Raw genomic sequence first — 15,815 nt, 5'->3', positions numbered from 1 at the left:
TGCCGGCTGGGTTTGAACCACGACACCCACACATAGAACAGTATTGAATTTTATACACTTTGGATTCTGGTATGGATACTTTGTTGAAAAAGAACAGGAAACATTTGTTCAATTAATTGCTTTTTAGTAAGGCTCACAGGAGAGCTATGGGCTTACACCAACCAAATTTGACAGAGGAGTAGAGCTCTCACAAATACTACAAGCTTTTAAAAATCATTTGCTGGAAGGAGAGAACCTACAGCAGGAACTCGGTTTTCAGTTGTCTTTGGTGTGCTGGTGCACCAGTTAGTGTTTAGATGGTCATTATTTACGAGCTACGTATTATCTTATGAGGATATACAAGATAAAGAGGTGAGGATAGGAAATGAAAATACTCTGTAAGGGAAGTGAGGTTATAGAGACATAAGGAAATTATCTCAGATTACTATCATTAGTTCTGCAGCTGAGGGAACAACTTATTTCTTTTCAAACAGTAGGTCGGTTTAGGTATTTGATATAGTAGAACAATGAGCTCTTTGAGCTGGATTAACAAGTTTATTACCATCATGTAACAAGTTGCATTGTTTTATGTAGCACTAGGGGAAGTGACCCACAGTAGAGGGGAAAAAAATACGGTCTAGGAGAATCTGGATAACATACAGGCACACAGATATTAGTGCTTGGGATGAGATTGGATGGTGAAAAAAGGAAAGAGGAGGAGTAGGACTGGGCAGGCAATGAAACTGTAACTGGAAGAAATGTCACTAGTGGCTCAGTGTTGTGTCCCTGGAGTAGTGCATGAGATCAAAATATTTGATGGCTGAATAACTGAATAGCATGAAGTATATTCCCCTGTCAGTTTATGGGTAAGAGAGGCAAAATCACAGAGTGATTCAGTACCTAAGTCATGATCCTGCTCCGAGTCTTTCTGTTGGAGAAACACCCCCACCACCCCCATATGTAAAGCTGGGGGTGACCAACCTCCAAAGCTTGGAGATCCAGTCCACATATCTTCTTGTAACACTCTTTGTAGGCATAGGGAAAACAAATACAAGGAGGAGGAGTGACTTGACAGTTCCCCTACCCATCCATGCTGATTTATGTTTCTGTAACATTTTTTTTAAAGTAGGTTTTATGCGTAGTGTAAACAAAATATAATAGTGGATTGCTCCTTCCATGCAATAATGTTACAAAAGTTTTATTAAATACACTCCAGTTATTATTACTTGATTCATATTAATAAAGTAATAAGCAAGCCTAGGCAGAAATAGTAGAAATCACAATATATGGAAAAGAAAAAGACTCTAAGACCTCTCAAGGTGCAACCTCAGCTAGTAGGACTAGGTTAAGGCTATGTTTACATGTTGTATAAACATCCTGCATTTTTTGTAGATGAGCTGCAGCATTTGCAGCCTCTCATGGCACAGTCACGGATCTCTTTGCTGTTTTGTGCTGGTGCTTTGGTTTGTTTGCAAAGCTGGTCACCTTTTAAATAGCAAATATGAAATTGTACACATAAATACATATCAAGTCTACTTTAAAATCTGAGATTGGTCCTTTATTTTGTTGTTGATTACACTTAAAATGTAGCAGAATACTTGGCAAATCTGACCATCTCCTTTATTATACTTCTTAAACAGTCAAAGACTTTTTTCTTTTTTAAATAAGAAAGATGATTGCAGATTTTCTTGCACTGTCTAGATCAGGAAAATTCTATGTTCAATTTTTTGCCTCAACTGTTCACTCATAAAAGAGAAAGAAATCCCATTTCATGGAAATCATTCAAAGCATTAATAATCTTGCTGCATCACTTTGCCTTCAAAATAAATAGCACAATATCCTTTTAATTATACATACACTGTGGCTTAAAAAGAGACAAATGACAAAGAAAAATCTGCATGATAAAAGGCTCCTAAACTTGCAGCATCCCTTGATCAAGACTTACTGTGAAACATTCCCTGCATACTCTTTCCTTGCCTGCCTCTAAGCTGCCTTGAACCCTGTTCCACCAACAGTGTTCACCTAAATCCAGTCAGAGCCACCACCACTTCTGTCACAGCATCATGGTTAAAGCAGCCTGGCTGGGGCATGCCAAGTGAGGGGAACAAAACTAGAACAAAACCAATCTCAAATAGAGGCAAAGTTAGCCTGGAACATCATTCTTCTGCGCTTTCCTTGATTCCCCTTCAGGACAGTAAATAGCACTCATTTATTGTACAGATAAACAGATATTGTAGGTCCCCAGTATCTGAAGGGAGCTTTATGAGGGTGCTGGAGAGGAACTCTTCATCAGAGACTGTAGTGATAGAAGAAGGGGTAATGGCTTTAAACTTGAACAGAGCAGATTTAGGCTAGATCTAAGGAAGAAGTTCTTTACTGTGAGGGTGGTGAGGCACTGGAATAGGTTGCTCAAGGAAATATGTATGCTCTGTCCTTGGCAGTGTTCAAGGCCAGGTTGGACAGGACCTTGAGCAACCTGGTTGATTGTGAAGTGTCCCTGGCTATGGCAGGAGGGTTGGAACTAGGTGATCCTAATGTCCTTTCCAACCCAAACCATTCTGTGATTCTATGATTATTACTTAGCGCTGTTGCAGTTATACAGCTTTTCTAGCAAGAAGAAAGTGTTTAGAAACAGCTCCTTGAATATAAGTTCAAGCCTCATGTTTCAATGGCTTGTTCAGGGACTGCTAGGGTTGTGGAGGACTCTTGTGTTTGGTGCAGGCTCCTTAATTTGTGGAATTTAATCACAGAATTGTTAGGGTTGGAAGGGACCTCTGGAGATCATCTAGTCCAATCCCTCTGCCATGTATGCTCTCACGTATCTATCAGGTTTTTGCTGAGACTGCTCTGTCTTGGTTTTGACTCTTCATCTATAAATGCTATTTAAAGGCTGTTACCTTTTTTTTTTCCCCCCCCCTAACAGTATCAAGGACAAAAATAAAGGCGAACTAATCCCCCCAGTAATGAAGGAAACTGTATCCTACCTAAAAAGAAAAGGTGAGTTTTGTGTCTAAAAGAGGATGTGTCTTTCAGAACAAGGACAATAGTATGAAACTATAGAACAGTGCCTGATTCAGCAAGTTTACAGCTACACAGGGTATGTTTATATCTTGAAAACTTGAGTGGCAATTGGGCACTACCTTGACAGCTTTCATGAACAGGGAATCTTATTACCAGATTATTGTCCCATCATGAAAAAAAGCCAAAAACTTCTGCCCTTTGGCTTAATTAGGGAATAGCAAATGAGAGAACATGTCTTGAATACACATTGTCAACCCATATTATATTGTTTGTTACAAGTAAAACGCTCAGTGAAAATCAGTGAGAAGTTCTGGTTTTTGGAGAACCACAAGCCATAGAAAATCTCTGAAAAAAACGTGTTTTGCAGGAATAAGCCTGAAGTCCTCCCTTCCCAAAATACTTTTACTGGCATTTACAGACTCTTTGACTACAGTTCGTATCTATAGTTAACATTATATAAAGATACAGATTACAAAGACCCATATTTAAAATGGGAGCATCCATATCTGAGTTCCCTTTACCACCTTCATGCACAGGGCAAAGAGAGGGTAGACTTTCAATCACTGGCTATACCACTGAGCTCCCCAGTGCGTACCTGACCATCATAAAGGACCAAATATTAGCTGCTATCTGTAGGGTAATCCTACACAGGGGCAAAGGTGCATGCAGGGAGAAAGTCAGAGGTAAGGCTACAGTCTCGAAATTCCTTTTCCCAGTGTAATGTGATTGTATGTTTTTATCCCTGATTTTTAAGGTGAACATTTCCATAGTCCTTTGTGCTCCAAGGCCTCAGAGTTTCACTTTTTTTTGCTACCTCTTGCAGTATATGTGGCTCTAGCCTAGGTACATTTATCTTACAGGTGATAGAACAAAACCAGCGCATAACAGTTATGTGTCTGGCACAACATTACACAGTGGTAGAACTGGGAATGATTCTTAAGATCCCTGAAAGAAGAGTGTGAATTTTTAATAGATATGTCAAGTGCAGAAAATCAAAATGTGTTTGGTTCAGTTATTTGGAGGGGAAAAAAAAATAAAAAAACCCCCATCATTGGCATTTAATATGCCATTAAGTTTGGTTAATGTTTGAACAAATCTTGAGGATCAGCATGATTTTTGTTAAGACAAAATCCAGACTCAGATCTCTATATTTCTGTTAAATAAGTTTCATCTGAGATTTTCCTCGTTTAGAGAGCTATTTCTGAGTAAATTTTGAGTAAATTATACTCTTCTATAGACAGGCTCACCCAAAATCTATATCCCACAACATTCCTGATTCTTAATTTGCATCCCTGAGCTGTCATTCTCAACAAGGTAAATTTTGCTTTCAGTTTTCAAATAGTATGCATCATTGACCTCTATTCATTCTAACTATTGCCACTAGGGTTTGGTCTGAGTTCGAGTTTATTTGAACCCAAGTGAGAAATTTCAAACTTTTTAAAAACATGTATTGAATATGCTTTAGATTTGTGAAGACAAAAGGGAGAGCAACCAAAACGGTGCTTCTAAGCTTTATTGCTGATTTTCAAGAGAAATCCTGGCTTCATTTAAATCAGTGCAAGATCATACTGATTTAAATGAGGACAGACTAGACAGTGTCTTCCTGTCATCACTAGGCTATGCTCCTTTGTATTTTAGCTTTAACCCATGGTAAATAAGCACACTGAATAACTGCACTTTTTATTTTTGTTTGATTTCATACACTGAGTGAAGCTGATTAATTACATGCATAGCAGAATGAGAGACACCCACCTGCTTACAGTTAGCAAACAGTGGAGCATAGCATCTATAGGGATACTTGTATACAGAACAGCTAGCTCCTCACTTCTTGAAACTGATGATTTATCTTCAAAATACCTGCAGCAGCCAAGGCCAAGTACTGGAGTGGGGCCAAGTTCTGCTATTAAAGGTATATACTGATCTGTAGTAGATGAAGAGTTCCTAATAGACTTTATTGAAGTCCTCTTGGTCCAAATGCAGGGTTTCCACTCAAGCCCATAAAGCTGTTGCGTGTGCTATTTCCAGACTGGTGCTAATGATGAAAGCTTTGCAGGTGTAGCTTGTGTCAAATATTATGGTTGGATACAGGAAATGTAAATAGTTCACTAAGAATGTTGAAGGCAAGTGACAGGCAGCTTGAGACAATCCCTGTAATTATAATTGTAAGTGGATAATTAAAGCTTGTGTAGTGTATCAGTGCACACCCCATCTGCAGATGAAAGCCAGACTTTTTTGTGTTTTAAATTGTTATGAAACAATCACAGTTACATATATTTAGCTTATCTTAATAGGTAAATACCTCTTCCTCACTAATCACAGAAGTCAAGAGAGCTAAAATGAGGATGGATGTGTACTAACATCATTACTTCTCACAGCTGTTATTATTTAGAAATTGAATGAAAATATAGTCACTAAAATGTTCATCAATTTAAATTTCTGGCTGTACTTGGGAGGAGAGCTTTGCATATCTAGCACTTCATTGAATCTATTTAAAGATTTTAAAGAAATAGGTTTATGGCCATCATTATATCATGTTAGTGACTAGTAACTAGTAATTCTTACTCTGATCTGACACAAAACCTCAATGTCTTGCTTTTGTTCTTTTCTGGGTGTTTTGTTTCATCAGTATTGAACCAATCCCATGCTTTTCTCTGTCAACATTTGCTGAGTCCAGCTCAGGTACCCACAGTTTTCTAAAGCAACAACACTGATTGCACGGTACAGGGAATAAATAGCAAGTTTTAGCTCTCATGGTTGTGACAAAAAAGGGTTGGCTTGACTTTGTCATTGCAAAATTTCTCCTAGATGAAATGTTTGTTATTCTGAAAGCAGTAATCATACTTGGGTTTTCTCCAAACTGCATCTCTTTTTCTGGCTAAAATTTCATCTGTTCAGTGCAGTATCAGCACAGTTTGTAAAGAATAGTCTCTGAGGAAATGTGATGATACTTCTGAACAAAGCCCTTGTCCTACTTTGTGTCTACGCAACTCAGTTGGCATGGTAATGCTGGCCACTGATACCTAGTCCAGCCCATGCACTTGCTAGCCAGACTATCTCATTTTTTCTCCAGCTGTCTGTCCTGTGACCCCAGGAAATAAGGGCATTTTCCAATCAAGCCCAGGTATGCCCAGAGCTGTCATATTCTGTATCATAAAGAGATCTCCTCAAATCAGATTTCTAAGGAGATGGCTTGTCAGGTAGAGTGTTTTCTGACATTCTCAGCCAGCTGATGCTTGAAAGCCAAGTACCTGCCATGCCAAGGCTGTTAAGCAGTAGGTGATAGACATGCATTTTTTTGCACTTGATTATAAATGTGCAGGTATCTGTTGTACCTGCTGTCTGCTATGATTTTAACTCTTTCTCTAAATCTGGAATATCTCAATTCTGCCATCAGCTGCAGCAAGTGTCAGTTCCTGTGCTGACAGCCCCGGGAGGCTGACTGGCAGCATTCTTTGCACTCCAGACGCGGCCGTGAGCATAGTGAAAGCTTGAGATCATCTTCCGGAAGTGACAAAAATTCACTGTCATTACCCTATTCCATTTGATTTTGGCATAGTTTCCAGCCTCGCAGAATTAGCAGGGAGTGGGTTTTGTTTTTCATCCTAGGTGCAGTATTTCCACTTTTTCTTCCCATTGCTACATTTTCACATCTATGTACCTGAAATCAGTTTCTGAAACTCTGACTTGGATCACAAAAGCTTCTGCAAAATCATGCTTCATCAGCAGGGTTAATATTTCTTGAAACATCAGAGACCCTCTGACATCTGTTAAGTCCATTCTCTACTGCTCAGGCTCTTATTTCTTGAACGGATCTGGTGCAGGAGCTGTGGTGACATTCAAACTGGGCACTAGTCTGCAGTAGTATGCTACCAGGCTAAGGAAACTCAGATGGAGAAGGCTGGGTGAACTTTAGAGACTGAGTTTCCTTCTTGATGTTTAAATTTTCTGCCTTGGTTTCAGACAACACTGTTTACAGAAGTGTTCTTCTCAGTGTGGAGGCATCCTCATCTGTACAAATGAGCCAAACTTCCCCTTTTTGTACTGAGTTATGGAGTGGGTCCTGACAGTATCAAGCATCTCCTCATTCCCAACAGCCAAATTAACGTTATGACAGTAAGTGTGGGTTTCTTCCTCATGTATTTATCTGAGCAAGGTAAGTGTCACTGGATCCAGTAAGTCACCCAGTGCCTTAACAGGGAGTAAAGAATCTACTGTAAGCAGAGATTACATCTGTTTGTATTATATAAATGAGCTCTATTATGGCTGATGCTTCAGACATTATTACAATAAACACAACAAACTAAGTTTCCTGATTTCTATAATAACATTAAGGTTATTTTTTCAAGAAAGGAAGAGAAAGCCATTTTACCACTGTCACTCTAGCTCCACTTCGGAGTGAAAAAATATTTTTGAAGTTTTTAATAATTGTCCTGGGTTCAGCTACAGCAGTCATTTTTTCTCCTTCTTAGTAGCTGGTGCAGTGCTGTGTTTTTGACTTTCAGTCTGGGAACAATGCTGATAACACCGATGTTTTTAGTTGTTGCTAAGTAATGTTTACTCTGACCAAGGACTTTCTCAGTCTCATGCTTTGCCAGAGAGGAGGGGAAGCCAGGAGGAAGCAGAGGCAGGACACCTGACCCAAACTGGCCAAAGGGGGATTCCATACCACAGCACGTCATGCCCAGTATATAAACTGGGGAGAGTTACCCGGAAGGCCCAGATCGCTGCTCGGGTCGGGCTGGGTATCGGTCGGCGGGTGGTGAGCGGTTGTGTCCTTTTCCCTTGTTATTCCTCTTATCATTATTAGTGGTAGCAGTAGTGGTTTGTATTATACCTTAGTTACTGGAGAGCTGTTATCTCAACTCGTGGGAGTTACATTCCTTCGATTCTCCTCCCCATCCCTCCGGGAGCGGGGGGAGGAAGGAAAAGGGGGGGAGTGAGCGAGCGGATGCGTGGTTCCCAGTTGCCGGCTGGGCTTAAACCACGACAATAATGAATTTTAAAAACACTTAATTTCAGTTCCTGCAAACCTTCACAGGGAGGAGTTGGTTTCCTAAAATGGGTTCTGAGTATCTGAGAAGATTGTCAGCTCATTAAGACTAAACCTCAGAGTCCATCTTCTGGACCAAACCAGATAAATGATCTTAATTCAGAAGTAATGTATTGGTATCATCCAGTCCAGAGAGGAAGGACACATTTAACATAGCTAGTTCATCATAGTCACCAGAAAACCAGAGGACATTTTTTTTCTATGCTCAGCCTCAAAACCACAACCAGTTCCTCTGGCTTGACTTGCACTAAATAAGGTATTTTTTGTGTACTACCTTACCTGTACCACACCATGAGAAATTATCTTGCTTAATTAAATATTTGCTCTCGTCAGAACAATTCGTAAGTGTTTCTAACCTGGTGTCATTCCTTTGGCACTAATGATCTTGATGCTTTGCGTTGCTTACAGACTCTTTTCTCCAAGAAGACCAACTTATGCCACAGGGTAATAATTTTCTTTCTCTGGTTAATACGTTCCCACATGTCCCCAGCAACCTGTTTTGTGTGGAAGTGAGACTGTAAATGTGGGCTGTCACTTCTAACCAACTGTTCTGTAAGGCCACCATGCTACGGAGGATGTATCTTTGTGTGTATGGCTTCCATTATGCTCAGGGACAGGGTTGTGCAAGTGGGTGAAGCTGCTGGTGCTGCCCACACCACCCCATCAGGGCAGAGAAGGGCCTGCTCTCTTTGGAGTGCCCAGCCTCTGAGGCAGTTGTATCCATTACAGCCTTTAGGATTCAGAAATGCAATTCTGCTTTTAAACTCTAGTAAGATGTCAGAGCAGAAGTTTCCTTTCGTGTCTTTTACTTACCTGTGTGTCTTCCTAGAAAAGCACGTTACAGATTGGATATAAAGTATTGTGATAAATTAAAAGCTAGGTAGTGTGTGGCTGGTGATTTTGGTGTTTTTTAGTCAGTAATTAGTTTAGTTGGTAGTTTGTTTAGTTAGTACAATTCACCATGCTCTTAGTTTCTAAACTCTGACCCGCAATTTGGGTGTACTAAGTGGTGCACACTAAAAATAAAACTGCCTGGCAACATCCATATTTTGTTAACAAACCCCTCAATATCTGGAGGTCAGGTGACAGCTTTTAAGGGAATTATTTGATTCATTATGGTGAGTATAAACTCCACTATTTAGACCTGCATGAAAATGTCAGGTTACATAGGAATGTTGCTCAAATCTATCTCAAATAGTAATACACTGTAATTTGTATTGGTCGTGCAAAATACCAATTTGAAATAGAGAAGTAGGATTATTATTGTTAATATATTTTATGTTTTGGAGATTATGCCCAAAGGTATAAATGAAATACTTGTCTGTGTTTTAAACAATTTAAATCCAAAGCTAAATTCATGCGATTATTACTAAAATTTCCAAAATTTCATAACATTTGCATTCTACAGAATGGCTGTATAAGGAAATAGCTACAAAAACTTGCATAGAGAACTGATTACTAAAGAGACTGTGTGAGATCAGCAGCAGCTCAGAAGTAATGGAACAATAAACTCATGGTGAAGGAATCACACTACAGAATTATGAAACAGAAAAGATAACTGTCCCCTATAGGAAAATTATCTTGCAGTAGCCCCCATTGCCAAGCCTTTCTCTCTTACTTCATCTCTTTTGTTGACTGGAAGTGCTTTGCAGCACAGTTTTTGTTCGATGTTGTCTCTTGGTACCACAGGAGAATCCTCAGCAATGACTAAGACTTCTAAATGGAATGGTAATAACCGTGCTATGGAAGTTTAATGATAAAGTAAAAAATATCCTATGGTATGGTTATAGTGACAACTAAAGCTGTCCTTTATCTATTCAATAGCAGAAGCAGTGGTAAACATGATTAATCTTTCCTCCTCATTCCCCTCCATGAAGCACAACAACTCTTGCTGATGGAGAAAGTTTTGGTTCCATTTTTTTAATGTGAATGAGTACAACCTGGTGGTGATCGTCAGAATGGGTAGAGATGGATGGTTATGCATTCTGAATAGGTTTGGATTGCTGCAGCTTAGTGAGTTTTCCTCCTGGCCTCCACATCTTGTCATCAATCAAATACCTTTTAAAAATGCAACACTGGGAAAGCTTGACATGGGCCATATAAGCAAGTCTGAGTTCTTGGCTCTTTTGTTTTCATATGAATGTTTTTACCTAGGATTCATGGAGATGAGATAAATCCCAACACTGGTTCGTGTGCCATCAAATGAAAATGAACCTTGTAATAAGCAGTTTGTGGTTTTGGTGCTCAGGCATTGTGAATAAATTATGTTCAGAGGTGCCAAGTGTAAACTGGAAATACTCATTCATAAATCCAAAGGCTAGAAACTATGCCATTCAAAACTGCAAGGACACAAATATATTTTGGATTCTGTGGAGGATGCACAGTTTTACATCCTTGCTGCTGCTGCTCAGCTTTTCAGTAGAGCTGGAACTGTCCCTTCTCTTCCTCTCTGCCCATGGTCTTCTGTGTTCCTTCTTGAACTGCAAATCATCTTTACAGAGTGCAAACATCGTGCTCACTTGTTCTGTATTCATTGCACAGAATACAAGGGAAGAAAGGCAATGCAATCTCAAACTTGTACTGTATTCTAGTTTAAAAAAACTACAAAACCAAAACAACTACACACTTCCCTAAAAGAAAAACAAATCCACAACAAAACCTCAAATCTGACCATAAAAATTCACTATTAAAAATGCTATAAATGCATGAGCCCTCTTATCAGAAACAAATTATTTCTCATTTTTAAAAAGGAATTTTACTAGAATTAGGTAATCTGCAAGAAGACGTCTAAATCAGTTGTAATAATGAGAGTGAAAACTGCTTCCAAATCAGGATGGACACTTCCTGAGACTTGGCAGGACCCTAGTCAAAAGAAACATCTCCAAACTCAATTTTGGGCAGAAGGAATTCAGATGCTCACTCTGCTTTTTCTCTTCTGAAAGCCGACAAATTATCAAAGGTTTTTGATGCCAGCAACCCTCAAATCAGGGATGATTGAAAGAAAAAGAATGTAATTTTCTCATCTCCCTTTCTTTGACAAGTTTGCAGCAATGTGACAGCATGTGTTGCTTTAATTTATCTTTATCAGTTTTGATTTTCTGTGTCTTTCCTTTGGGACAACTGATTGGGAGGGGCATAAGGGGGTTAAGTATTTTTAGCAACAGTTTATTAACTCAGAATGTGACAAAGTTGTGTCATTGTACTGTGAAATTTTGTCTACTGTGGTAAAAACCATCTTATTTCAATGTGGAATGAAGTGCCTGCCTGTTTTCATTTATGATTACTGACACTGAAATAATTACTCAGATAAGTTCTCAATCACAGAATCATTTTTCACTGAATACAGATGGCTCCTTCACTAGTCACATGTTCTTCCACACTTAATATTTAAAATAAAATTTCACTCTTTTTGGTCTGGGGAGTTTAGTGAAGGATAGCAAAAGTCCACGCTATCCGTCTATCTATCTATCTTTCTTTGGTGAGGGCAGGGAGCAGTTTGTGCTGAGTTGTGTGAGGCTCTGCAGCATTGATGGAGTATGTGAGTGACACACAGCTGCATGTTTATCAGAACTGAAAAGCCCATGTCAGTCATCCCCTAGCAGTGCTCTGGCAAGCACTGCTGCTCCAGGGTTGGTATTCTCTATGGACTGTGTTACTCATGCTATAAATGGCAAAATAGTTCAACTGATACACACGCACACAAATTCACTTTAAAGAGACAGCTGACATGAGTCATGCTGTAAATGAGATTTGATTGAAAAACACTACTAACAAAAACTAAATAGGCCACTTCAAAATGACGTTTTGGGGAGGACAAAACTGAATGCTTTGATCTGTAATGACCAGGATTATCTTTAGCCGTTTTTGTTTCCTCATCCCATAACTCTGGTAGCTCTAGAATGAATTTTGTCTGCAAAAAGAAGACAAAGGGATTAATTTTATTTTAGTGTGGGCACCTTGTGTTAGCTTAATATTTCCTGACTGTGTATAAGACTATGTATTTATCCATCGCAGTGGAATAACCAATGAGAGGCTTCAGGTCGCTTTCCTCCTTCCCATCCCTTATTATGAGATCACAGCTGGGGGCATATGCTGATGCGGTTCAGGTTATGTGACATGGGAAATGCCATTATGTTTTCAGGTAGCTTTTCCCTGCCCTGCATAAAAACACAGAAATCGCTGAAAGCAATTAATACACTTACAGACTTCTAAAAAAAAGTACCCTTCTCAGTTCATACACACCACAAAATTCAGGAAAATATATTGCAAAAGGGCTGTCTCTGGACACAGGCTCATTGTTTTCTCCCTTCAATAGTGTAATTGCTGTTGACTCATATTTCTCTTTACCAGTAGGCTGAAGTTATGACCCATGCTTTATTTAAAAATTGCTATAATATATTATTTTCCGGTCAGAGTATCTTCTATGCAACAAAAGAGGTGGCTTTTTTGCTGTTGTGGTTCTTTTACTTTAGAAGAAGAATATAGCTTTTTCTTTTCTCCAAAGAATTGTGGTAACTTATATTTAATTGGCGTCATGTCATTTAGATAGGTTGCTCACAAACCTAAGAAGGATTGGAGATATCTGCTTTGGTAGTTGGCTTGTTGCCACCAGTGATCAAACAAATTGCTGTATATTGATTCATTTCAGCTGACATGGTAAATGAATTCTGGAAGAAGCACAGATATTGCCTGTATCCCACATTTCTGCAGATGAGGATAAAAGTTGCTTTTCCCCCCTCTCAAAAACATACCCAGGAAGAGCTTAGTGTTATGTGCCATTACAGTAACATTGATGGGATGCAGGGCCAGACAAGAACAGCTGCTGTCTATGCTATAGATTAATGTCTTTAATTAGACTCTTGAAAGCTTAGCCAATAAAGGCATAAACATGTTAAAAATTGATATTTATTACGTTGTAGTTTATACAGTGAGATTCACATCAGATTACAACATTAAGTATTAACCCAATTCCTGCAAACAGAATTGCAAGCATTTATGATGTCCTTTTTCTGAAAGACTTGTTTCTACAGAAAACCATTAGTCCATTGACAAACCAGCATAAAATTCTACAAATTCTCAGGAAATTATTATACTTCTTGTTTGTTAAGGCAGTGCCATGATGAGCTAGCTGTTCACAACTGCCTCTTCCAAAACCATGTCTTTAGACAGGTGGCACTATAAATCTAATGGAACAATTTTACTACGGTGATGTTATTTGCCATAACTTTATTCATCTGAAACATGAGCTGATCTGGAATAAAGCAAGTGGTCAAGTAGATCATAATTATTGTCCATTAGGTTCCTTTAGTCATCACACATGTCCTTCTCAGATGTTGTAGTTTGAGAAGTCAAACTCCTTCCAGTAGTGAGTGCATGGCCTGAAGTTTTAGTATTCAATCTGGAATTTAACAGGCAAGGGCATGAATGCTTAGAAAGTAACTAGGAGCTGTTTTCAGCTAAACTCCAGCTAAGCCTCTAAATCTGGCCAGCAGAGCACTTTCAAATAGAGCTTGGGGTTCTTTGCAAAAGTCTTTCAAAGAAGTCTATGAAAATTTGCTTCAGCAGTACATTATCAATTCTTTAGTATGCTGATCTAAATTAATATGAACAGTATTAAGTGCTATTGTGTAAGGAATGGGTTCATTCAGGAATTTTGTATTAATTTACTGTTTTTTCATGTATAAAATACAAATGCAACCTGAGTGAATTTACAAGAATGACTGAATATCTTTCATTAATGTATGACTCAAAATTTTTCTAGAACACCATGAAGATTCTTGATCATGCAAGTAGATGCATGTGTACTTTAGCTGAAATATATAAACACCAATTTCAGTCTGGCTACTTGTCTGCTGAAAGATAAGCATGAAAAACTAAAAAAGACAATCTGATCTTCTATGCTTATATAAAGAAACGTACAGCAGTCTCTCTGAGTCAGTGGGTGGTCTGCCATGCTTCTCAAAATGTCAGCAATTTTCCATTTTGTCAGACCAGCATAGGCTAGTATTTTACATTACTCCTCTTCCAGTAGCAATCTCCAATTCAGGCTACATGTGAGCCAAATTTCATTACCTGCTGGGTGGCAGCAAAATCTGGCAAGAAGGAGAGAGAGAGGGAAATGGGGATTTTACCAAACTAAAAGGCAAGAAGTGTACCCCAGATCTCAAGAAAAGTAACACTTCTTGTCCCAGTCCTGTTCTGCATAATTATTCAGATAAATAACTTACCTTGAAAGCTGTTGTCCAAATTAGGTCCTTGATTGGCTGCATTTTATTGGCATTTTTCTTCTGTAGCTGAAGTCAGATTCCAGTTAGTCCACAACAGGAGATTTATGATAAATATTTCATAAGTGCCTCAAGGCTAGAATCAGATATTTCAAAATACCATGGACAGGCAGAGTGTTAACTCCCACTGGCTTAGAGAGGTGGAAGGAGCAATGGTCTGCCCCAAACTACCTTTACACTGGGGAGGCCAGTATGCCTCCCATGGTAAGAAATAAGCTTTCTTGTCCAAAGATCCTATGAAACATTCCCCAGCCTAAAGGATCTTGTCTCACCCACTGGCAGAAGAAGGAGCCTAGGGAATCTTTGCAAATTCCCTTTTTAGCTTGCTAAAGGTTTAAGGTAAGGAGAACAGCAGATTCACAGGTGTGGTTTGGGGCTCGGTTTTTCAGGTACTGAGTTAGAGTGGGTATATAAGCAGCCTGGTAAACCCAAATCTGCTTCTATGTCATTAGGTGCAATTGAAAGCTACATTTGAAGAAAAATTATAGTTGGGAAGACATTCTAAAACATTTAATAAAGGTATTATTTCTATGAGACACATTAAAGAAAGTGCTGTAGGCAATGCTGAAACATGATTTCATCCTATATTGTATTCTCAAGGACTTTATTTCAAAAAAAATAAGTGTATCGCTCTGTTCTGCTTTCAACTGAACCTATAGAGAAAAACAAGAGAGTGACAGCTTATACAGATGAGACCTGCATTAATTGTTTTTCAGGACTACAAGTAGAGGGCCTCTTCAGAAGGTCAGCCAGCATCCAGACTATCAAAGATGTTCAGAAACTCTACAATCAGGGTAAGCTATCATCATACTATTGCCAGTAATAGCATGAGGACTTTGTTGATCTTGGTTTTGTTGGTGAAGCAGAAATGCTAGCTTTCTTATAATTAATCACAAAAACCTTTGTAACGTAGAATAATAAAAGCACTAGTAGAAAAACCTGAAAAATAGCAACAGGCACCTAATGCTTACTGATTAGCAAGTCATCAGCTGATGCCAGGCCAGAGCTTTTACAATATTTGTAGCAGCTAATGAATGATAAGGTAAGAGTCAAAAATGGTCTTTTTTTCCCCATAACATTAATATTGCCTCTTTGCACTATACTATAGTTACGAAGTACAATATCTCTGTCATTTTGCCTCTGGTGTTTTTCCATAGTTATGGCAAGGAAATATAATTTTACCTAATTAATGAAATACTGTGCAGTAATTTTGAAAGTCACTGACTTCCCTATGAACTCATTTTATGAAATGCCTTTATGGGGAAAATCTCTTATAAAAAGATTAATGAAACTCTATGAAAAATACAAAAATAAAATCCCAGGAGTTTAGCAGCAGAAAGCCAAGAGGTTTTCTGTTCAAAATGTAGTGTGAAACAGTTTTTAAGCAGTAGTTTAAAGAAAAAGTAAAACATATGATTGAACACCTTTTTTTCTTCTTTTTCTCCTTTAAGGCAAGTCTGTGAATTTTGATGATTATCATG

The 15,815-nt window shown here is 38.6% G+C and overlaps 1 protein-coding gene across 1 annotated transcript in view; it reads left to right on the top strand.

The window, feature by feature from the left end:
- Nucleotides 1–2,902: 2,902 nt before the first annotated feature.
- Nucleotides 2,903–15,815, top strand: part of LOC104408520 (rho GTPase-activating protein 8-like) — a gene marked incomplete at its 5' end in the record, with an annotated part of 21,907 nt that continues 8,994 nt past the window's right edge. Inside the window, 3 exon segments of the mRNA XM_010018159.1 lie at nt 2,903–2,976; nt 15,051–15,128; nt 15,786–15,815. The exon segment at nt 15,786–15,815 is cut by the window's right edge and continues 20 nt beyond it. Coding sequence (XP_010016461.1) covers nt 2,903–2,976; nt 15,051–15,128; nt 15,786–15,815 — 182 coding nt within the window.

The sequence above is a fragment of the Nestor notabilis genome, unplaced genomic scaffold (genome assembly GCF_000696875.1).
Source record: "Nestor notabilis isolate BGI_N333 unplaced genomic scaffold, ASM69687v1 scaffold8787, whole genome shotgun sequence".
NCBI lineage: Eukaryota > Metazoa > Chordata > Aves > Psittaciformes > Psittacidae > Nestor > Nestor notabilis.
Note: the sequence above shows the minus strand (reverse complement) of the source record. Positions and strands in the feature narration are given on the sequence as shown.